Source organism: Trichomonas vaginalis, chromosome II, assembly GCF_026262505.1.
Source record: "Trichomonas vaginalis G3 chromosome II, whole genome shotgun sequence".
NCBI classification, from domain to species: domain Eukaryota; phylum Parabasalia; order Trichomonadida; family Trichomonadidae; genus Trichomonas; species Trichomonas vaginalis.
Genome location: NC_067204.1, coordinates 11,726,302 through 11,749,377, shown reverse-complemented (window position 1 = coordinate 11,749,377; position 23,076 = coordinate 11,726,302). Strand labels below are relative to the sequence as shown.

At 31.6% G+C, this 23,076-nt stretch overlaps 10 protein-coding genes across 10 annotated transcripts, besides 3 other annotated features; 4 read left to right on the top strand and 6 right to left on the bottom strand.

Moving 5' to 3' along the window:
- Positions 1 to 748: 748 nt before the first annotated feature.
- Positions 749 to 1,867: a mobile genetic element.
- Positions 1,867 to 3,701: a mobile genetic element.
- An 85-nt stretch (positions 3,702 to 3,786) lies between these two features.
- TVAGG3_0528670 (uncharacterized protein) lies at positions 3,787 to 4,200 on the bottom strand (the record flags this gene model as incomplete). Its single annotated transcript, XM_001583940.1, has 1 exon — positions 3,787 to 4,200. One exon carries the CDS (start codon positions 4,198 to 4,200, stop codon positions 3,787 to 3,789), a length of 414 nt encoding a protein of 137 aa, XP_001583990.1.
- A 211-nt stretch (positions 4,201 to 4,411) lies between these two features.
- Positions 4,412 to 5,486: a mobile genetic element.
- A 589-nt stretch (positions 5,487 to 6,075) lies between these two features.
- Positions 6,076 to 7,275, bottom strand: TVAGG3_0528650 (chitobiosyldiphosphodolichol beta-mannosyltransferase protein; the record flags this gene model as incomplete). Its single annotated transcript, XM_001583939.1, has 1 exon — positions 6,127 to 7,275. One exon carries the CDS (start codon positions 7,273 to 7,275, stop codon positions 6,127 to 6,129), a length of 1,149 nt encoding a protein of 382 aa, XP_001583989.1.
- A 114-nt stretch (positions 7,276 to 7,389) lies between these two features.
- On the bottom strand, positions 7,390 to 8,216 carry TVAGG3_0528640 (NAD(P)H oxidoreductase-related family; the record flags this gene model as incomplete). Its single annotated transcript, XM_001583938.1, has 1 exon — positions 7,444 to 8,205. One exon carries the CDS (start codon positions 8,203 to 8,205, stop codon positions 7,444 to 7,446), a length of 762 nt encoding a protein of 253 aa, XP_001583988.1.
- An 835-nt stretch (positions 8,217 to 9,051) lies between these two features.
- On the top strand, positions 9,052 to 10,908 carry TVAGG3_0528630 (chaperonin subunit eta CCTeta; the record flags this gene model as incomplete). The annotated part of the gene is made up of 1 exon (XM_001583937.2): positions 9,073 to 10,758. One exon carries the CDS (start codon positions 9,073 to 9,075, stop codon positions 10,756 to 10,758), a length of 1,686 nt encoding a protein of 561 aa, XP_001583987.1.
- A 1,049-nt stretch (positions 10,909 to 11,957) lies between these two features.
- On the top strand, positions 11,958 to 12,496 carry TVAGG3_0528620 (intraflagellar transport protein 20-like protein family; the record flags this gene model as incomplete). The annotated part of the gene is made up of 1 exon (XM_001583936.1): positions 11,962 to 12,357. One exon carries the CDS (start codon positions 11,962 to 11,964, stop codon positions 12,355 to 12,357), a length of 396 nt encoding a protein of 131 aa, XP_001583986.1.
- Positions 12,497 to 12,631: 135 nt separating this feature from the next.
- On the bottom strand, positions 12,632 to 13,285 carry TVAGG3_0528610 (pectin lyase-like family; the record flags this gene model as incomplete). Its single annotated transcript, XM_001583935.1, has 1 exon — positions 12,731 to 13,264. One exon carries the CDS (start codon positions 13,262 to 13,264, stop codon positions 12,731 to 12,733), a length of 534 nt encoding a protein of 177 aa, XP_001583985.1.
- Positions 13,286 to 15,218: 1,933 nt separating this feature from the next.
- Positions 15,219 to 16,568, top strand: TVAGG3_0528600 (adenyl-nucleotide exchange factor protein; the record flags this gene model as incomplete). Its single annotated transcript, XM_001583934.2, has 1 exon — positions 15,356 to 15,931. One exon carries the CDS (start codon positions 15,356 to 15,358, stop codon positions 15,929 to 15,931), a length of 576 nt encoding a protein of 191 aa, XP_001583984.1.
- Positions 16,569 to 16,598: 30 nt separating this feature from the next.
- Positions 16,599 to 18,236, bottom strand: TVAGG3_0528590 (spectrin binding; the record flags this gene model as incomplete). The annotated part of the gene is made up of 1 exon (XM_001583933.1): positions 16,599 to 18,236. The coding sequence occupies one exon, from the start codon at positions 18,234 to 18,236 to the stop codon at positions 16,599 to 16,601; it is 1,638 nt and encodes a 545-aa protein (XP_001583983.1).
- An 88-nt stretch (positions 18,237 to 18,324) lies between these two features.
- On the top strand, positions 18,325 to 19,851 carry TVAGG3_0528580 (vacuolar sorting protein 9 (VPS9) domain family; the record flags this gene model as incomplete). The annotated part of the gene is made up of 1 exon (XM_001583932.1): positions 18,654 to 19,775. The coding sequence occupies one exon, from the start codon at positions 18,654 to 18,656 to the stop codon at positions 19,773 to 19,775; it is 1,122 nt and encodes a 373-aa protein (XP_001583982.1).
- A 307-nt stretch (positions 19,852 to 20,158) lies between these two features.
- TVAGG3_0528570 (uncharacterized protein) lies at positions 20,159 to 22,733 on the bottom strand (the record flags this gene model as incomplete). Its single annotated transcript, XM_001583931.1, has 1 exon — positions 20,292 to 22,721. The coding sequence occupies one exon, from the start codon at positions 22,719 to 22,721 to the stop codon at positions 20,292 to 20,294; it is 2,430 nt and encodes an 809-aa protein (XP_001583981.1).
- Positions 22,734 to 23,076: the final 343 nt, after the last annotated feature.

Sequence of the window (23,076 nt, the reverse complement as noted above, 5' to 3'; positions counted from 1 at the left end):
TCGAAATGATAAACGATTTCGAACAAGTTTTCTCATTTTAAGGAGGGAATTGTTCCTTATGAGGTATACATCATAACTATATACCTCATAAGGAACAATTCCCTCTTGATATCCTGGATATTTTTGAATATATTTTTTAATTAAAGTTCTCAAAAGTATGATCAAAAGTGATTTTTTAAAAATATCTCCAATTAATTAACTAATTAAAAGTATTATATTTTTAAAATTAAATAGTTTTTCAATTTTTTTGAAGGAATTGAGATACTTCCCACAACAATATAATTGAGAGGTTTATATTATGACTGATCTTAGCATGCAACACAATTCCCTCTTGATATCCTGGATATTTTTGAATATATTTTTTTAATTAAAGTTCTCAAAAGTATGATCAAAAGTGATTTTTTAAAAATATCTCCAATTAATTAACTAATTAAAAGTATTATATTTTTAAAATTAAATAGTTTTTCAATTTTTTTGAAGGAATTGAGATACTTCCCACAACAATAAAATTGAGAGGTTTCAGATAATATTTTACCTTAATGAGATGTATGCAACGAGAATGAATTTTCGGTCACAATATTGTTCTATAAAAATTTCAAAATTTTTCGATTTTTCTTTCGATTGGAAAAATTTGTTATGGATGTTTTACTATGGAATTTTTAGATAAAAACAGTGACATATCATGCATTATTGTACCCTTGATATAATGCAACAGATAAATCAGAAAAATAATGAGGTCGAAAAAACTGAATAGGGGTAATTTTAGCTAAAAGTGACACACCTGTAAAAAGCGACACACCCGTGAAGGGTGTGATTACCGATCGGTAATTTCGACAGTTTAGAATTTAAAATTTTTTATGGAACTGTTGCGAGTTTCATAAAGAATTTAAGGAATATAAGCAAAGATTTGAATCAAAATCTTAGACCTAAGCCGCTCGATTCGCTCGCGGCTTTCTTTATTATTTTAAATTTGCATATTTCCATCAAAAGTTCATAAGGTAAAAAATTTCGTTTATATTATTGCAAAATAAAATCTTCATTATCAAAATAATATTAAATAATAATATAATATAATTTATAAACAACTATTATTTAATAAAGTTTAATTGCCAAGGTTCATCTAATTTTTTGATTTTTAATGTTTTATGAATTTTATTTCATGTATATATCTAATGAAGATTATATATGTAGAAGATAAGTACCTTAATATGTACGTAAATTTTAATGAAATTTTACAACATTATAAAAATTTATGAATAAAAACTTGATATAAAATAACATTTTTATTTTTACTAAGAAAAAAAAAGGTTTTTGATAATAAATTTATTTTATTTCGAAAAAGTAGCAATAATCGTAAAAGGGTATTGATAGGCTTGCTAAAGTAACTAATTTTAGCTGTCAAATACTTTTGTATTTTGAAGTAAATTAGTATAAATTTGTTTTTACTTTTATTTCGAAAAAGTAGCAATAATCGTAAAAGGGCATTGATAGGCTTGCTAAAGTAACTAATTTTAGCTGTCAAATACTTTTGTATTTTGAAGTAAATTAGTATAAATTTGTTTTTACTTTTATTTCGAAAAAGTAACAATAATCGTAAAAGGGTATTGATAGGCTTGCTAAAGTAACTAATTTTAGCTGTCAAATACTTTTGTATTTTGAAGTAAATTAGTATAAATTTGATATTATTTTAACTCCCTTTGAAAACCTCAATTTTCCATACAGAGGGAACGGGAATAGCATCCAATATTCCCTGAGAATGGTTGCGCATTCTCAGTTCCCTCTATATTTCGAACGAAGCTCTCATCGGTTTTTTTTTAATACTAAACGTTTTTTTCCCTGTCACTTTTAGCTAAAATTTGGGTTTGCCGAAAAAACTCAACAACGTTGACCGACCTCTTTTTATCAAAACACCGCTACACATCATAGATCATTTTGCAACAGCGCTCCTCCGCGGATTCGACATATTTAATAAATTAGCAAAAAACGTATAAATCGTACTATTCGAATAGCACAATAGAAAGAATGAATATTAACAATTGTGTTTTTGATGATTAAAGGTTTGAAAAAGATAGTTTGAAAATAAATTTTTTTGCTTTGATTTTTTTCTATAAAAATTTTCTTTATTTTTAAAAAACTCCTCCATTTTGGAATGTTGCTAGAATTACAAACGGCAAAAAGAATTAATTATTGCTGAATATATATTTATTCCGTTCCAAATTGAAGTGTTTTGCAAAATGAGAATAATATCCCAAAGTTTTTTTGTATTAATCTTATAATCAAAATATTGATTCCTAACACCATATATCCATGTGTAACAGATTTTATAGAATAGTAATTCAAGCTGAATTATTCAGATATTGAAATCTGATCAATATCTAATAATACAGATGGTATATTCAAATAGTTGTTTAAAAATGAATAGCTTCTTTGTATAAAAATGAATATTTTGTCACAAACTTTATATCATTCCCATTATATTTATTTCAGTAAAATTTATTGGCACTATATACAATTTTGGAAAATTGAATATCATTTTATTACATATGTACTAATTTAATAAATGATCAAATTGCCAAAATCTTGAAATCGATTTCTAAAGTTGCTCAAAAATCGGAATACGTACAATTAATAATATCTTCATATGATGTTATTTGATTTGGTATACAAATTTTTTTCGCCGACATACCTTCCTGAAAAGATACGAACGATTTCGTTAATTTTTAAAAATTTGACATTGTTTATCTTAGCAAATGAATGTTAATTCTATTTTTGTAGAAATTATCATCAAAAAACTGTTTTGTAAAATTCGATTTCAATTGGAAAAAAGTAAAAAAAGAAATATGCATCAGAAATGAACCAAGTTTAGTTGGTGTCTAAATATTTGCTAGCATTGATTTTAACAACTGAGTTATAATATCGAAGCTGATGCGCGAGAATTTCAGATATTTAATGATTCACCATCCAGTTTCCATTCTTTGTATAAAAATAGGAGATTAAAATTTTCATTAATACTCCTAGTAATTTAAAAATAATAAAAATTCTTTTGATTTTTCAACATAATGGAAAAAAATATTAAAAATAATCAAACAAATTAGTAAACAAGACATTTATTTCACAATATTTCTCAATATTTATAACGCTTACTGCGAGAATTCTAGTCAATGTATTTCATTCTTGGGAATAAAATAAATAAATTTGGTATTTTAATAGTTTGAAGCAACTACATTTAAAGAGGTTGCACAGGTGTTTTGCAGACAAGAAATAATAATCGCATGGGATTTGTAAATTTTAATTATATGAAATTGATTTAGACAATCGCGGTTAACAATAGAACAGTCTGCAAACAAATAGTATGGAAATCATTAACAATATGCAAAATCTAGAATGGATTGATGTTTATTGTAATTTTTATTCAATTACGGTAAATTTTGGAATTTTACGTGCTAAAATATATTGCAATCTAGGATTTGTAGTATTTGATACTAAAATAACGAATATTTTTGCTTGTTTTCTCGCATAATTTTAATATGATTGTAAAAAATTATGAGTTACGATCCTGAAAATCAATAATTTAACACCTCTCGACGAACCCTTTTAAATGGACACAAGTCAATTTTTTTGAGTTTTCGAGGGTATTTTACCAAGGCTGAAAATGAAAAAATCGGGAGGATTACGTCCTCTCAATTTAGGTCGGTCAACCCTTAATTATTATTTTCATATAAAACACTCAAGATTTTTAAAAGAAACAAAGATATAAGGGAGAAATAAACTTTTGTTAATAAATATTCAGGCATTTGGTAATATCAATCCAGAGAAATCGAATGTATCGCACATAAGTTTATAGTTATTGGAACAGTTTGTTCCTGTTTGAATCAATTTGAATGAAACAAACAAATCATTGGTTTTAATATCAAATTTCTTTATATTTCCTGGTTCTATTGGTGAATTATTTACTTCATGCAGTGTTTTCGTTTCTCCTTTATTTGTGGTTCCTTCAATTTTCCATGATCGAAGGAAGCAATCATATATTGGAAATATCGGTGCAGATCTAACAATATATTCAGTTGGAATTATTGTGAATCCTGGTTTTAATTTCCATTCAATCCATGAATTTTGAATATTATTAGTTAGGAAATAATCCTTAGGATAAGCTCTATTTATTAAATTTGGAGTTCCTCTCAATACTGACGAAGCTTGCATTTCGACATTCCCACTTTGGAAGTAATTTGTTTCTAATTTGCCTTTAGATTTTGTTTGAGTAAGGTTTCTGGTTCTTAATAATGAATCATGAAGAGTTTTGACAACATTTTTGTAGTTGTTTTCATCAGTCAAAGCTTCTATTTCATCAATGACATTTTTACTGCAAAACTCTAAATAAATATTCTCAAATAATGGATAGTAATCTTTAAACGAGAAAGGGACAGACTAGCCCATTGTCACTTTTTAATTTAGCAAATGAACGCTTATGGAGTGGAGTTTTTGGGTAAATCTGATTTGCTTATAAATGAAATAAAATCAAAAGAAACCATATTGGCATTATATTATGCAAAAATAAATGATCTTACTTAGTACTTTTAAAGTTAATTTCAGAAAAAATTTGACACAATGGTATCCGGCACATACAAGTGGTGTACAACCAAAATATAAGTTAGTTTAAACATATATTGCTATATCTCATGATCTTACTTAGTACTTTTAAAGTTAATTTCAGAAAAAATTTGACACAATGGTATCCGGCACATACAAGTGGTGTACAACCAAAATATAAGTTAGTTTAAACATATATTGCTATATCTCATGATCTTACTTAGTACTTTTAAAGTTAATTTCAGAAAAAATTTGACACAATGGTATCCGGCACATACAAGTGGTGTACAACCAAAATATAAGTTAGTTTAAACATATATTGCTATATCTCATGATCTTACTTAGTACTTTTAAAGTTAATTTCAGAAAAAATTTGACACAATGGTATCCGGCACATACAAGTGGTGTACAACCAAATCTTCGACTCGATGAACTTGTAATCGAGTTATATTCCAGTGTTGTTCCTTCATTCCTGATTAAGTTGCAAATTAAAGGTCTGGATTCAGAGAGAAGTGTTAAAGTTATCAAAAAAGTCACAAGAGATTTCGAAGAAATGACACAATTTAAAAAGTCGAATGCATCAGTATGCTTGAAGCTGTTCAGAAAGGTCTGAAAAATGATACACTTGATCCCAACATTGTTTACTCAACATTAAAAATATTATTGCAAAGAAAACATTTGATTTAATAAACATTTAATTTATTATAATTAATTTTTTATTACAGTATAGTAAAAAATGCTATAAATAAATTATTATATTTTATTAAAATGTGACTTTTAATAGTAAGTGAATAAAATAAATCAGGAATTGGGAAAGAAATAAGGTTAATTAAAAATAATGAAAATTACAAGTTTAAGGTTAATGAAAAAGTGACAATGGGCGAGTTTGTCCCCCACTCTTCAAAACCGTTTCATCGCATTCAATTTCGGATTGTCTATATTGAAGTATATCTTTTAATACATTGTATGTATCTGGAGAGATAATTTCTGTATTTATATCAATAGATATTGTGAATAGAATTTTTGAGAAATTGCAATGGCTAATGACTTATTAAGTAGTATTTCGACGTTATTGATTGCCAAAATAACTTTGTCACGTGCGTTGTAGTTGTTAATTCTTTGAAGAGTTTGGTTATTCAGCTGAATTAAAACCATTTTTTTTTGTGTCAGAATATCAAATGGAAAATAATAGGATGATCCTGCTTATATAACTGTAAACAATTCAAATAAATGTGAAAATAATAGGATCAAAAATTCTAAATTCTATTGATTTTTTAAAAGCTGATTTCTGGGAAATATCAGGCAATTTCAGCATACCAAAGCAGATATTGTGCTAGAAAATACTCTATTATTAAAACCTCATTCAAATACAATATCTTATTTTGAATATATGAGTTATATTAAGGTTATGAGCCAAGAAATAAGATATAAACCACAAAATCTACAGTAACAATTGCTTGAATATAATGAAAGAACACTAATTGATTAATAGAATCTAATATTTACCTTTTAAATACAGAAAAAATGAACATTTGTGTTTCAATCCTTTTTGATATGATCTAAATAAGGAAACATTACTGATTTCCAAGCATCATCCCAAGGAACGAGTTTAGATTTACAGTCTTCTTTCATAGAATTGATATCAACTTCCTTACTTACAAAGACTTTCCTGATCACTTCGACAAGCTCATCAACATTTGTAAAGAAGAAACCATTAGATTCAGATACAACTTCTCTTACACAGCCTTTCAAATAAACAGCAATTGGAACACAACTCCATTCCATTTCTATGAGTTCTGGAGAGACATCGAGGATCAATCTTGCACCAGAAACAGAGATACCTAAGTCGCAAGCACCCATGACTTGCGGATAAACATCTGCGAGCATCGGGAGCACAGATAATTTCACGTTTTTAGGATGAATTTGTCGGAATTTGTGTTCAAGTGATTTTTGACTTTTTCCACCGCCAAAAACGGCAAAACAAAGTGGCACATTGAAGTTTTCTGATTTAGAAATAAGTTCTATAAGAAAATCAATATAGCTTTCTTCTTGAAATAGAATTGGAATCCCAATTAAACCATGTTCTGGAGTGATTCCTAGTAATTGCGAGATTTCTTTACGAAGATGCGTTGTAGGATGAAATAATGTTCCTGGATTATCTCTTATTATAGAACTATTTATTTTTTTTATTTGTAAATATCCTTGCATGGATCTGGAAGGAACAATTCTAATATCTGCTAATGCTGGTAAAGATGTTTCTAATCTTGTTTGAAATTGACCAGATTTATTAGGTATTGATTGAAATGGACGAATTTCTAGAATAAATTTGGCTTTTTTAAAGAATCGTATCAGTCGTGCAATAATAATGTTAACATATAATCTTGTAGTCGATGTTAAAACAAAATCTATTTTGCCTAAGTTTGAAAATAAAAAGATTATTTGAAAGAACGAGAAAATTAGTAAAAATGGAATGAAGAATATGCTTGTGTTGAATATGCCATTCAATTTTGAGTGATATTGCCGGATTTCAACATTATCTAATTGCTCAATATCTGAAGGAAGAACAGTTTTGCATTTTCCAACTAAATAAACGTAAGAATCTGGCTGACTAGCAAACGATTTTACATGTCTAAGAAGTCTGAAATCAGTGCCGAGATCTGCTAATGAAAAGATTAGCACTCGTGGCATGATTTTAAATGAAAAATATATACAACTAGAACATTAATATTGATGCATGTATATGTTAAACAAGGTAATGCTTAAAATTTTTGGATTTTTGCGAAAATAAATATGTCATTATTGTTTGTATAAAATCAGTCAATACATTTAGCTACTTTAAAAATAATAGTATGAACATTAGAATCCATATGGATTCTTCTTAATTAAAAGTGGTAAATCACCAAGTTCTGCTAAAATCTGGTGATTGTTCTTAGAGTCAATACCTTGGCGTTTGCGTTCTTCTTCAGATATGACAAATTCGATAGTTTCGCGGCTTTCAAGGTTCATAACATGCTCACTCCATGAGTTAAGCATATCAACTCTAGTCTGTGGGTCCGCATTTAATAATCCAAAGAATGCTTGTGTACGAAGTGGTGTGAAACCGCATTGAGCGAAGCAGCGGAATGTAAGATTATACATAAGTTCTTCGACTGTAATATGGACTGAATCTTTACCATAAAAGCTTTGGTTCATGCCAAGAGTGACACATACCATAGCTTTCTTTCCTGTCATGAAGCCAGTACGGCCTTTAGAAGTATCAGAGAAAGCCCAACCTTCGCCAAATACCTTTTCCCACCAGCCCATAAGAGCAGCACTTGGAGAAAGCCAGTGCATTGGTGTAAAAAGCATAAGGTGTGTGCACCATTCGATGCAGCATTGGCAACGAAGAATTTCTTCTTTGTATAAGCCTTTCTTTGCGTGTTCGTTAAGTGTAAGCTGTGGATTTGCTTCGATGAAATCATCTAAAGATGGCAATTTTGTAAAATCGGATTCATAGAGATCGAGAGTCATAACTTCATGCTTGTTTAATTTAAGTGTCTCAATTGCCTTTCTATAAGCAGCATGGCAAAATGAGCGCTGATGCGGTTCATCATGAGCAATAACTAAGAAAACACGCATTTTTGATAACGAACTAGTATTCAAATGATTTTTTTATTACGGGGAGATAACACCTAATTAATTAGGGGACAATGAAATCAAGCAAAATACATATTCGATATACCTAGAATAGGTGAGCTACTAATAATTTCGTAATTTTGACACTAGATACCTGAATAATTTTATAATTTTTCATCACAAAAGCTTTTTCCCCCTTTAATATACTATGACGTGATACTGCCTACAAGTTTTAGGAATAGGCCTTCTGAGTTTGTGCATGGTTTCACAATAGAGAGGATATTTACTTGTGATATTTCTTGCTCTGCAGTATCAGAATGAATTTCTATTGTAAGCAAATCAGATATCAAAATATATTAACAAAAGATTAGCATTTCGAAATTTCAAAAATAAAATGAGTGAGAAATTCAGTTCAAAGAGAATTGGATTGTGCCTTAGAACACATGCAGCCATATCATACACAACCTTCTTGATTTCTGATATCAAGATGATCAGTTCTGGATAATCCATCGCAATTATGTGATAGAATGCGGTATTGATATATTTTACTCATTTGGAAGCTATTTTATCTGATTCGAACATAGTTTCTTAATTTGCCCTGATTTCAAGAATTATCTTCAGAAAATATGACATATTATGAGAAAATATTTGTGTTCATACAAATAGTATTATCATTCACAACTTTCGAGTGAGAAATCGTTTATATTTTGAATTTGAAATCCGAAAAATAGTTGAATTGGGTAATGATTTCCTGCTTATTTAAAAGCCCTGATATCACACAACGCAGATCTTGTGCCAGAATAAAAGTGGTAGGAGTGGCCGTTTACATTTCACCTGACCACCCAGAAATAATTTTCAAAATCACCTAAAATGTCTAACATGATTCGTCCTCCAATTATCCTTCTTCGTGAAGGTGTTGACCAGTCACAGGGTCTTGGCCAACTCATCTCAAACATCAATGCTTGCCATGCAATCGGTGAAATTCTTGCTTCAACACTCGGTCCACGTGGTATGGATAAGCTTATTCATAATGGAAACAATCGCCGCGCTATTGTTACAAACGATGGTGCTACTGTTATGAAAGAACTCGATATTGTTCATCCAGCTGCACAATTATTAGTTGATGTAGCTAAGTCTCAGGATGAAGAAATTGGTGATGGTACAACATCTGTCATTGTCTTAGCCACATCCATGCTTGATGCTGCTAAGGATTTCCTTGAAGATGGTGTTCATCCACAATTCATCTGCCGCTGCTACAGAACAGCTCTCAACGCTGCACTCAAGAAGCTCGAAGAGGTCGCTGTCACAATTGATGGTGGCCAGCGCAAAGTTCTTGAGCAATGCGCTGCTACAACACTCCGTAGTAAGCTCGTTTCCGACTCCCGCTTCTTCTTTGCTCCAATGATCGTCGATGCAGTTCTTCAGCTCGATGAAGATATGCGCCTTAACGATCTTGGCGTCAAGCTCGTCAAGGGTGGCTCTCTTCAGGATTCCTTCTTTGTCCCAGGTGTTGCCTTCGAACGTACATTCTCCTACGCCGGTTTCGAACAGCAGCCAAAGCATTTCAAGAATCCAAAGATCTTACTTCTCAATGTCGAACTCGAGCTCAAGGCTGAAGGCACAGGTGCTGAAGTTCGTGTCGAGGATGCCAAGGAGTTCCAGGAAGTTGTTGATGCTGAATGGGCAATCATCTTCCGCAAGCTCAACGACTGCCTTAATTCCGGTGCCAACATCGTCATCAGCAAGAAGCCAATCGGTGATGTCGCCACACAGTTCTTTGCCGACCACGATATCTTCTCTGCTGGCCGTGTTCCAGACGAAGACTTCAACAGACTTGCTAAGTGCACAGGCGCTAGCATTCTCTCCACAACATCAAACATCGAGGCCAAGAACCTTGGTACATGCGCTGATTTCGAAGAACGCCAAGTTGGCTCCAAGAGATTCAACATCTTTACAGGCGGCAATGGCCGTGCAGCTACAATTGTCCTCAGAGGTGGTGCCGAGCAGTTCCTCGAGGAAGCCGGCCGTTCAATCCACGATGCCATCATGATTGTCCGCCGCGCAAAGAAGGCCCAGCGCATTGTCGGTGGTGGTGGCGCCATCGAAATGGTCATCTCCAAGCACTTACACGAGATCGCCCTCAAGATGGACGGCAAGGCACAGCTCATTGTCGAAGCATTCGGAGATGCACTCGAAGCAATCCCAAGATCACTTACAAACAACGCTGGTTTCGACTCATTCGAGACACTCAACAAACTCCGCTCTGCCCACGAGAAGGCTGACGGTGTTTGGGCTGGTGTTGACATCGAAACAGGCGGTGTACTCAACGCTGTTGAGAACTTCATCTGGGAGCCACTCGTCGTCAAGAAGAACGCTCTCAAGGCTGCTTGCGAGGCTGCCTGCACCATCCTCTCCGTCGATGAGACAGTTCAGATCCCACAGCACGAGACAACCTTCGACCCAGGTCTTCCAGGACAGTCTGCCGTTAGAGGCCGTGGTGGAATGCCTGCTCCAGGTGCTGGAATGCCAGCTGGAGGTTTGCCTGGAATGCGCTAAAAGAAATATTAATCTTGGTGTTTTATTCTTTTATATCTTTATTATATATAAATTTAAAATGATCTCGATAAAAAAGTAAACTGCTTGCCCTAAGGTGGACAATATTGAAAGGAATTCAATGAGTTCTCTCAAAAATAACCACCTTTTCATATTCAATACTATTGTCCACCTTTCGTCCAACTTAAATAATTTATTTAGAAACAACAAAACAAAATAGATAAAAATAAATAATGCAGCAAGGTCCAAAAAGACCTAAAAAATCGAAATGACGGAGTGGATTTTTGATATAACTCATTAAATGGAAATTATGAGATATTATAATTAAATTTTTCACACTATCCGAGATATAAGAAAACTAGCATCCAGGTAGCTCGGATATATTGGTAGTATCTATTTTTGGAGAAACTCCAAAAGTTAAAGTTATGATTTACTAATGAGAACAATTATAAGAGAAACAAGTAGCTGAAAAGGAGCATCATTTGATATGACTAACAATTACTTATTCGTAAGTTTCTGCAATGTCTGTTCGAGGAGAAATTCTGCTTGATTTGGATGAACGTTTATAAGTTTTTAGAGTAAATAATTGAAGAATTTGGAGTTCCTAGCATGAGTATGTTAAGTGGACAGTAGAGAAATTTGGTAGCAATGCATAACGGTTGCAATATTTTTGGGTAATTCAGAATAGGATCTGTTTGAGCATAAAGAGATGCAATATTATTGGATCTCTAATCATTTAAGCCATGCATCTTGTGATTTCAAAGCGTGTTGTGTCTCTGTTCCGCTCACTAAAAATGTAAAAAAAATTTGACTATTATCCACCTTAGGGCAAGCAGTTTATATCATTTCATAACATTTCATTTCAATTTTTTTTATTTCAAACATTAAGTTCTTATTTTAGCAATGATTTAACTAAAAATTCATCAATAATCAAATATCAAAATCTTAGATATCCTACATTATGTGACAAAATACCTGTTTTTTTAAACAAACAGATCTATGATATTTAAATGCTTAAGCTTGATCGGTATTTATCTTTGCATTGAGCATAATCGATTATTTCAAAGTCATATCTATATAACTTTTATTATTTGAGTAGAGTCTATTGCTCCAATATTTTATGAATATATAGTTTCTGCTATCTATTGATCATATTTATTGCCTTATGTTGTAAATTTGTCAAATAATATTCGTTATAAATTAAAAATGGAAGCTTCTCCAGCACAGAAAGTCATCTTTGATCCAGAAAATGACTATAAAATCAGAGTCATCGAGCCAGAACAATTCAAAGAAACAAAGAAACTCAAAGCAGGTTGCGATCAATTTTCAACTGAAGTTAATGATTTTATGGGTGCTGTTAAACAGTTCTTAGAATTCATGGAAACACAAAGCCGTCGCGTCGAAGATCAAAAACTCAGGTCAATTGCCCTCAGAAATCGTGTGCAAGAAGAAATTGAATCTCGCAAGAAAGCTCAGATGGATATTCAAAATCTCATCGAATCAAAGCAGAAGCAACTTGAAAAACTTAACGCTGAAATACGCTCATGGGAAGAATACGATAGACAGCTCGCAGAAAATAAAGATAAGCTAGCAATGATCTAATTTCAGTGTCTATTATACCTTTATTCGTCAAATCTACTGTCCAAAAATTGTTCATGAAATAAATATACGGAATTTCATATATTTAGTTGGGTAGTTTTTAAATAATTACTCATCTGAGATTCTTGTTATATGAATAAACTCAGTAATGTATATATTAATTCTCTTTCTTATCATTTTTTATCCAATCTGTGAAAAAAAGAAGTTTGGAATAAAATATCGGAAATTGAGTTCAAAATCTAAGCATAATAAAAGAAAAATGAAAATTATACACTATTATTCTTTATTTATCCCTTGCAAACGTATGAAATTTGAGATTTTGAAATCATGATATTAGAAAATTCATCAAATAACTAATCATGGTACAACTATTAGTTTATAACTTCTTATTGTGTTCATGGAATGGTCTTGATGGTAGAGTAATCTTAATAGGATCTCCCTCGCAACCAATGTTGACGAATTCGCAGTCTGTGCAGATGCCACCTCTTCCCTCAACATAATCTATACCATACTTAGGGAAATCATGGAATTTGCAGAATCTGAATGTTGGAGCTGAATTATTGACAGTGATAATAGCGTTTTCATCTGTCTTCTTGGATGTGAAGTCGCAAACTTCGAAGGATGCTGTGCATCCGTTGAGGAATTGACAATATCCATCGAAATTGACTCTGGAAAAGACGGCAAAGCAGGATGGTTCCATGTTGAACTTGATTGATGGGGCAATAAGAGTTGCAAGCTTTTCATCATCGTCTGTTTGGAGGGCAAAGGATTTGTTGAAGACGAGTTCATGATCAAAGTGGTATTCTCCTGGCTTGATAAGCAAATGGGTGCCTGCAGGAGCCTTTTCGAAGGCTTCTTCGAGTGTTGCGTAGTCGCAGCCTTCGCCAATGGTCTTTTGCTTCTCGAACATTTTACGAAAAGTGAAGTGTCAGCTATTCAATTCATCGTTTTTTTCGATTGACCATTTTGTCAAATTTATCGTTTTGAAATACTCAAGAATAGATAACTTCATGTCATCATTGTTCTAAAGACATAAGAAAATTTGACGATAAAATCGATGAGTAAAGTGTCATTTCATATCTATTGTTTTAGGGCTTTCAGGAACCGTGAAAACAACACACAGAACTAATCACACTCGAACAACATGCTAATCACAACAATATCTGAGAATCTATTCATCAATAATTGAATTGATCGAAAATAATTGAATTGATCGAAAATCGAAATTTACCAACTAAAATATTTCTTATATGCTATTACATAGTGACAAACTCAAAGTATATTCCATGAATTTGTATAATAAATTAAAAACTACGCAAAGTAAAAAAATTTGTTTGTAAAATAGAATAAAATCAATATTTAAGATAAACAGAACAGCTATATACAAATACATAATGCAATTCATGGCATTAATATTACATAAAAATACAAATTACTAAAAAATTCTTGAAATAACATTTTCTTGAACTATTTCCGCTAGACTTCTTACTTTTTCATTATCATCGGTTTGAGCAGATACCATTAGCTCATTCAACTGATTTTCTGAAATCAAATTTAAAAATTGTTGTTTTTCTAAGATTTCTGAAATCCTTATAATAGAATTTAGAAACAGTATTGTTAATCTAACTTCTCCATTTGATATCAAATCAAAAATTATATCTATATTTTGTAAATTAACTAATTCTATTATTATATCAACAGGGCCAATCCTCAGCAGCTGGATTATGCAAAACGAGGCTGCTAATGATTCATTATAGCTTCCATTGCATTGTGTTTCAAATATAAATTCTCTAATTTGTTCATTTGAGTAAATTTGAATTATATTTTCTTCTTTCCATGATAGAATGTTGCTAATAACTAATAGTATAATATGGAGATTGCATTTCTTTTCAATTAAAAGGATAAGAATATGAATCACACCATTTTCAAAAAGTAAATCACAAAAATCTATTGAACATGACATTTTCTGTAAGAAATCCAATAGTATTGCTTCATTTCCATTAACATCTGTTTCTAATAATGTTGGAAGAATATTTTCAAATTCAACCTCATTAATTGCATCTCTTCTGTTTTGAACAAAGTTTGTTATCAACGACAATAGATATTTTGAATGAAGTGAATAGTTTTCATGAACGAAATCAACTAAAATCTGAAAATGTTCGATATTTAAGAATTTTGAAGATTCATAGCTTGTACTAATAGAGAAAAGCTTGAAAATAGCATCTAATAGATCTTCATCAATATTGTAATAATAGAAATCAAAAATTTGATCTAAAATTTCTGATTTTTCTATAAAAGTATAATATTCTTCAGATATTGATATGATTTCTGATATTAAACCAATGCAATTTATTATAGTACATTCTTTTGTTTCTTCATTCATGATAACTGTTGATAAGAAATTAATTGTCTGTTCTTTTATTATTTCATTATGCGAATCAGGACAATTCGCAATAAATAGAGTTAAGACCGATAATATTTCATCTTGTATGCAGCTTTTTCCAAGATGTGAAATAATTATATCAAAAAATCCTAAATTACTTATATCTGATATTACTTTTGAATCAAATGAACATATTATATCTCTTAATTCTATAACTTGACTGAGATATTCTTTAAATTTTGATTCATTATTTGAATCTTCACAAAATGAATTAATTAGTTCAAATAACTTATTGAGTTTGGCTTTACCATCTGCTGAAAGACCATTTAGCATACGATCCTCAAGTCTCAAAGTATTAGGTTTATTCATTTTTCAACATCCTAAATTTTGAAAAGTGACAAAATACGAATATTTAAATTTTACATAAAAATCTATAAATTAAGATACACAAAATATAAGCTATTAAGAAATCATAGAAATTCTCACAAATTCAATACATTTCAAAATAATTTTTTTGAATCATCTTCAGAATCGAGTAATGAAAACAGATTTAAATTGCACATGCAATCACACATCTAATTGCGCAAAAATGGATTAAGTTGGCTGGAGCAAAATTTCATGCTTTCTTCTCTTGATTGCTTACCCTCTACTTTTATGAGGACATTTGCTGAAAAAGCAGCAGAAGCAACCCAAAAGGCCGCCGAAAAGGAAGTTGCTAAAGAAAAGAAGCCAGAAGAAAAACCAAAACCAACATATGAAGAGTTAGAGAAAGAAATCAAGGATATGCACAACAGAAATCTCTTCCTTCTTGCTGAAGTTGAGAATGCTAGACGTAGATTTGCTCGTCTTGAACAAGAAATGGAAACATACGCAGTTACTAAATTAGCCAAGGATTTACTTCCTGTTGCAGATAACATGACACGTATAATCAACAGTGGAACAAAGCAGGCCGTCAAAGATGCTATCGCTGCAGTTCAACTCGTTGATGCTGAATTCCATAACATTTTCAAGCGCTTCAAAGTCGAAAAAATCGTATCAAAGGGTCAAAAATTCGATCCAAAGTTACATGATGCCATCCAAATGGTTGATACACGCGGATCTTCTCCTTCTGGCACAATTATCGATTGCACAACAGAAGGCTACAAGATTGGTGACAGACTTCTTCGTGCTGCTAAGGTTGTTGTTGCCAAATAATTACTTTTTTAAAAATAGAGTCGTTATTTAAAAAATTTATTATTTTTTTAAAAGATTTGAGCCTCATTCAATCATGTAAGAAATTAATTTAGATAATTTTGAGCTAATTTAAAATCAATATTATTAAATTAGATTGATTCGATTTAAATCATTTTGATATAGTTCAAATGAATGAAATAATCAAATTTCAAATTTGCAAAATGAATGAGATTAAATCGCTTCAATAATCGCATCATTCTTCTAAGTGATAAAAAAATAATAAAACAAAATAAAAAATTTTTATTATAGTCCCCCAAAATACGCGTCTAAGGCACGACAAACCTGTATAAATTATAATAGCTACATAGTAGCACCAAGAGAGCCAAGATATTCTGCAATTTCCATATTTTCCCTTGCAATGGCACAAAATAATGGTGTGGGATTATTGCCGCTATTTGCATTAATATCAGCTCCGTGTGACACAAGAATTTTTACAACATTCAGATTATTTTTTAAAGCTGCAATATGCAAAGGTGCAATCCCCTTTTTATTTTTAATATTTACATCAGCACCATGTTCAATTAGAGTAATTAATGTTTTTTCGCAAGAAGAGGCAGTTGCAACATGTAAAGGTGTATTACCATCATCATCAATACAATTAATATTAGCACCGTGTAAAATTAATAGTTCAAGTTTTTTTTTTATTATTAGATGCAGCTTGACGATGTAAACATGTAATTCCTCTTTTGCTTGCAATATTAACATCAACTCCATGCGAAAGAAGATATTCAACATATTCGGAATAATCAGGATGAGGAGTTTCTTTTTCATCACTTTTAGGTCTTACCAAGCCCCACGGAATCGGTATTAGATTGCTTTTATCAATTGCAATAGAGAGTGGAGTTTCTCCATTATTATCGCGTGCATTGATATCTGCACCGTGAGATAAAAGTAACTCTGCAAATTTTGTATCTGCCATTTCTGCTGTTTTGTGAAGAGCGGTTTGACCTTTATTATTTCCTCTGTTAACATCAGCATTATTCTGAAGAAGAAATTCGCATATTTCTTTATTTTTCTTTTGTACACTATAATGAATGGGAGTTTCTCCATTTTCATCGCCTATATTAATATCTGCTCCATGTTGAAGAAGGATCTCGGCAGTATCTGGCAAGTTATAAAGTGCTGTAAAATGAAGTGGAGCTGATCCATTCTCCCCCTTTGAATTAACATCAATTCCATAAGAGATAAACATATTGACTATCTCATTGAAACCAAGCCATGAAGCATAATGAAGATAAGTGTTACCCTTTTCAAATTTCTCATTGATTGATGCTCCTTTGGAAACAAGAAGTTTTACTCCGTTCCTGAAATCACTCAATACAGCGATATAAAGAGCAGTGTAATTGCCTTTTGATTTGATATCGATGTTATCAACATGATTTATAAAATATTCAAGCAAAGGAACAGAAAAAAGTTTTGGTGAATGAACAAAACATGTTATGTAATCCTTTGTATTAACTAAGTATGCACAAAATGCTTCAATGCAATTGAATTTGCAGCATTGATCAAGATTTATATCGATTTTGTGCTCCCTCATCAAGAATGTGACAAAGTCAATGTTGTGTGAAATAATTGCATATTTCATGCATTTGTTATCAGGTTTTTGAACTTTCATGCATTCATTCATGATATCTGGTTTTCCACTCAAAAATGACAGTTGAAGGCATTCTGGAGTGATTTCAGGTTCAAATTTCGTAATAATAAACTTGAAACACTTAACGGCACCATAGTAACAACAGAGTTCAAGTAAACTGTATTCGTGATTTTTCTTCGGATAGAAATCGTGCTGTAATGTCACATTTTCATCGAAATCATCTTTGCTTGCTAATGAAACAAACTGTTCAAGATTATCTTCCATGATTGCTGTGTAAATTGAGAACTTTTCGTGAATGTCAAGTGTATAATTTTTATTTTCAAACTTTTCGAAAGAATTTCTGCTATTTTCCTGGAAAACAATACCATATTCCTTGAATACCATGTAATCGAAAATGGGAGAAATGTTTTGTACACGTTTTGGATGGAATTCTCCAAACACTTTTTTGAAGATTGTCCAATAGGATTTGAAGAAGCGTAGATTATACTTTGATGCAAGTATTATCTGTTCAACGAGTTTTTCAGGTGAATCTATTTGTTCTTTAAGATTGGTGTAAATTTTATTGATATCGTTTTCGTCATGAGTATTTAACTGGTATAGAGCTTTTAGAGAATCTCTTGAGTCTTTGCAAAGTTCCATTAGCTGATTGAAGTCAATGTTCGCGCCTTTCATTCGATAATTTAAAATTTACGACTTTTAATAATCTACTATTTGGATGTAATGATATGAAGTGCAACTAATGGGTAACATTTTATTCTAAATTTAGGATGGGAAAAAGCTAACATTGAAAATCTTTCTGAAAAAATCATAGGAGTTAGAGCATGAGATATTCATATTAAATTATACTAGTATAATAATTCTTTATAGGCATGGAATAAACCCATAACTATGCTTTTTAAATTATTTTGGAATTAAAATTAGAAATAAAATTGTATTTTGAAATTAGAAACGCAGACTATATGCTGTGTAAAGGCTAATACAAAATGATTTAAGATGATATTGCCCTTAAAATAGACTCAAAAAGTCGCATTAATATCTTCAAAAACGTGACATTAAGGTTCGTATCGTTACTGCGAACCTAAAAAAGAGATGGCAGACAGTGTTGTAATTGAGAAAAATGATATTATTCTTGATAGGCTGGATGCCGTCAAAGATTATTTTTCGCAGAAGCAATCAATTCCTATTGATACCATTATCGCACATTTAAAGTATTTTTTAACAATTTCAAGTCGATATTATTTCTTCAATTATTTACCAAACAGTATCAGGACGATTCTAGTACTTTTTGATGATATCAAAAACGAAGGTCCCAACACTTTTAAATTCCAAAATGCTGCAGTTCGTTTTAATCAAATATATGATTTAATTATAGCTACAAAACCATCAACAGAATCATCAGATACTCTCAGAAAGATCATTTCTGTTACTCCATTCGAACTAGAATCACAAACAATGAAGTATCACTGGAGAGAGCAGTATACATTTGAAGAATCGATATTTTTCAGTGATGATCACCTGAAGCCGTTCATTGATAAGTTCCTTGATGAGCTAGACCCAGCAAAAACGTATTATCAAATTTTGGATTTCTCCAAAAACTGCGCATCTTATCTACAGGAAGCATATAGTATCACAGAAGCACAACCACAGATACAAGCATTCTCATCAAGAGCTCTTTGGAAGACATATTTCAAGTTTGCAGGTTCAATTTTCCCTTATCATCCAACAGATGAGAAATTCATCAAGCAAGTATCTTACCTTCGCTCGCGGCCACCTTCTGACCTCATGATTCGTGAAAAATTCTTACCAAGCGGAACATTTGATGTTCCCTTGAACAAACAGCCAACATTATACAAGCATACTGTCGACGCAGCAAACTACTTAGCATTCGATGAAATTCCAGACGATTTATTTTACCACATTTCAGTTCTTCACGATATTGTTTTCGAAGAGTTAGTTACAGTCATGTATAACCGTACAGATAAAAAACAACCGTTATCCCAATACAGAGCTGACGTTTCTTTAGGTCAAGAAGATATTATGCCGATTATTATCATGATTCTTGTTTTGGCTGACATTCCGAACCTCCCTGATATTGCTAATTTCTTTAATGACTATACAACTCAAATCGAAGTTAATTCAAAGAGTGGCTTGTATATGGCGAATATCCTTACAGCGTTTGGAGCAATTATGAATTGGGAAATCCCTCAATAGGCGTGTGAATAAATTATGGAGTATTTTTTATTGTATAATTGAAAATAATTTTTTAATTTTTTTATATCGACAAAAGAGTAGATATTTTATTCGAATCATAAAGATTCTTGATGCTTTATATCTCATTCTCTATATAATTATAAAGATCAATTGTTTATTCTTAAATCTCTTTTCACACTCTCATTTTGATAATCGTTTAACAAGCCTCTAATGAGTTGGCAGTAAATCATTATGCCATGCGTTAGAATTGAATGGAGTTTTTCTCGTTCTCAGTGAATATAATTTTATATTCATCATGAAAATATTCTAATTATTAAATATAATTAGGAATTTGTGCTTGCATAATCAGCAAAGCGTTGTAATATACTTATTGTGGATTACTAATTTTTGTTAGATTTCTTTCATCCATTGAGATCAAATCCTTTATTTATGTGATAACTGAACAAAAATGCTAGGAATTTTGAAAATAAACATAACAAAAATTTTAATAGTAAATTAATAATACAAAATACATTATTATTTCTGCTTCTTCATGTACTTCACAGCTTCTTTAGGAAGAGCATCTGGACCAGCTGTTGATTTATGAATTAATCTGATTAGCATATTGAAATATCCGATCTGTTGTTCAAGCGTTGTGATTCTTTCTTGGACTTGGTTAACAACTGATAGTTTATCATCAATTTTTCTTTGAGATAGTTCTTGGTCACGTTTAGCTTGTTCTATTTCGCCTTTAAGTTCTTCAATCATTCTATTTTCTGTTGTATCTTTCTTATCATCCATTTCTTGATGTGCTTTGACTTTTCTTTGATATTCTTCGCATTTTTCTGTCAATTTCTCACATTCATCTTTGAGAGTATCGAGATTTCCTTGTAATTCATTAGCTTTTGTTTTATGGCCTAAGATTTCCTGCTTAAGCGTATCATATCTTCTTTTATAACTATCTGTTTTCTTCTTTCCTTTATCAAATTCTCTGTTTTGTTTCTTCAATTCATCAATTAATTCTTCATTTTCTTTTCTGAGCTTTCTAAGTTTAGATTCAGCAGCTGTATATGCTAATAATCTCTCTCTAAAGTTGCTTGATACTTCTTTTGCTCCGACAGCCATATCTTCTAAGTTCTTAACTCTGGCTTGAAGCATTACATTTTCTTCATCTGCGACTGCAAATTCTTCTTTTGTTTTCTTGAGTTGTACAATCATTCTCTTTATTGATGATGATAATCTGATATTTTCTTCGTGAACACTCTTTTTCTCCTGAAGTTCCTGTTTCAAAGCGGCATTACTTTCATCATGCTCTGCTTGGAATTCTTGCAATTGCGTTTCAGTAGAATCTCTAATTGCTTCTAATGCAATGATTTGTTGATGATAGTTCGAAATAATCTCAGCAAGACGTGCTTTAGCTGTTGTTCTCTCATTATATCTCTTTGTATTCAATAATAAAAGAGATGAAACAACTCCTTCAAAGAAAGGTGAATTCTGTGATGGAATATCTTCTTGCAAACCACTTGCAATAATGTAGTGGGCTCTTAATGCATCAGTGAGAGCAATTCTATTTCTTGCATCAGATAAAACATGAACTAAAAGAGCTGTGAAAGGAGTTTCAGCGAGAAAATCAATTAACTTTGGTCTGAAATGAGGAAGAAAATCACTGCATTCGTATATCAATAAGAAATATTGCAGACTTATGTAGCTATTGTTTAATTCACATTGTCTTTGGAAATCAATGAATAAATCTTCTTCATGAGATTGTATTGAAGATAAAACATAAGTAACAGATTCTGGTGCTTGAATCATGATTCTCATTAATGATATTGCTGCTTCTCTTTGTTCTATTGTCTTGTATTTCGGTGATGTCAATGCGATCTTAATTGCTTTATTAAATGGTTCAACAACATCACTTGAATAAACGTAGTCTTCTTTATGCTGGAAATAAAATGAGAGGAAATGAGAACCACTAATTGTTACATAACCATCTTTTGCATCTAACATTGTATCTATTAAAGTAAAGAAGCAATTTGTTTCATGTATTGTTTTGATGATAATTTCATGGAAAGAACCTAAATCAGTTAACAAATTATAAATGATGAAAGCAGTCATTCCGCCATTCATTGCGGCTTTGAGAAGATATGCTATATCTTGCGTTGTGATATCTACTTGTTCTGATAGATCAAGGATTATTGTTGCTGCAAGAAATGGAACTAAAGGAGATGTTTGGCCTGAAAATGAACTAACAGCAACATTGAAAGCTGTCTTTGGAGTAACTTGTGTCGGAAATAGAAGAGTCAGTAAGCATAAAGCTGAAACTACAATCGCTGGATCATCTGAAGTTAATTGATCTCCAATTTGATTTTTGAGAGTGAGTAAATCGGCTGTATGCTTGATATATGCCATCGCCGTAGGAGAGTTTCGAATAAATCCTGCAGTAATAGAAACACTTAAGTGAGAAACTTCTGGGATTGAATATAATAACGACATTGTATCAAAAAGTAGAGAAATTGAATCTGCATTTTCTAATTTTATATCTCGTGATGTTGAAAGTATGGAAAGGAGCTTCAGTACTGGTATCAAGATTGAACCTCCTCCATTTTCTACGTCATTTGTTCCGCTAATACTTTCAAAGAATGTTTTTATTATACTATCGAATGGTACATTTGCTGCGATGATGTTTAAAATGTATGGGTTTGTATAAGATAATTGAGTCAAGAAATGAATGCATTCAAAAACAATTTTTTGTGGTTTACCTTCAGATGGACTTGGTATTGCGTATCTCATTATCGGAAAAAGAATACATTGAACTAACGTTGGAAAATCTGGATCATTAACGAAGGATGATACTGTAATGCCATCCAAATTTGTGGCATTAAAGAACTGTAATAGAATATTATCGTATTGTTGTGGAGAATCTTTATTTGAAAAAAGACTCTCGCACGTATAGTGAAGATCGCACATTTTCTAAACGTGCACTTCTTTTTTGACAACTTAGTGGCGTGCAGCGAAATTAGAGAAAAAAAGCCTATATGCTATCAGACTATGCATAACTTCATTGCTTCATGAATACACTAAGATCCTCCGTTCAGGTTCATGAATTTATTATATTCATATCTTATTCATGAATTCAGCATTACAAGCTTCAACTTTCATCACACATCAACTTAAAACAGCAAATATCATGGGCATTTTATGAATAACATCAGAACCATACATCGAAATCATAATAAAACTATGATAATCGATATTTTAATATGCAACTGATATTGTATAACTCTCAGATGCTTTGGAGGAGCCTCTTTTATAATTGATGCAA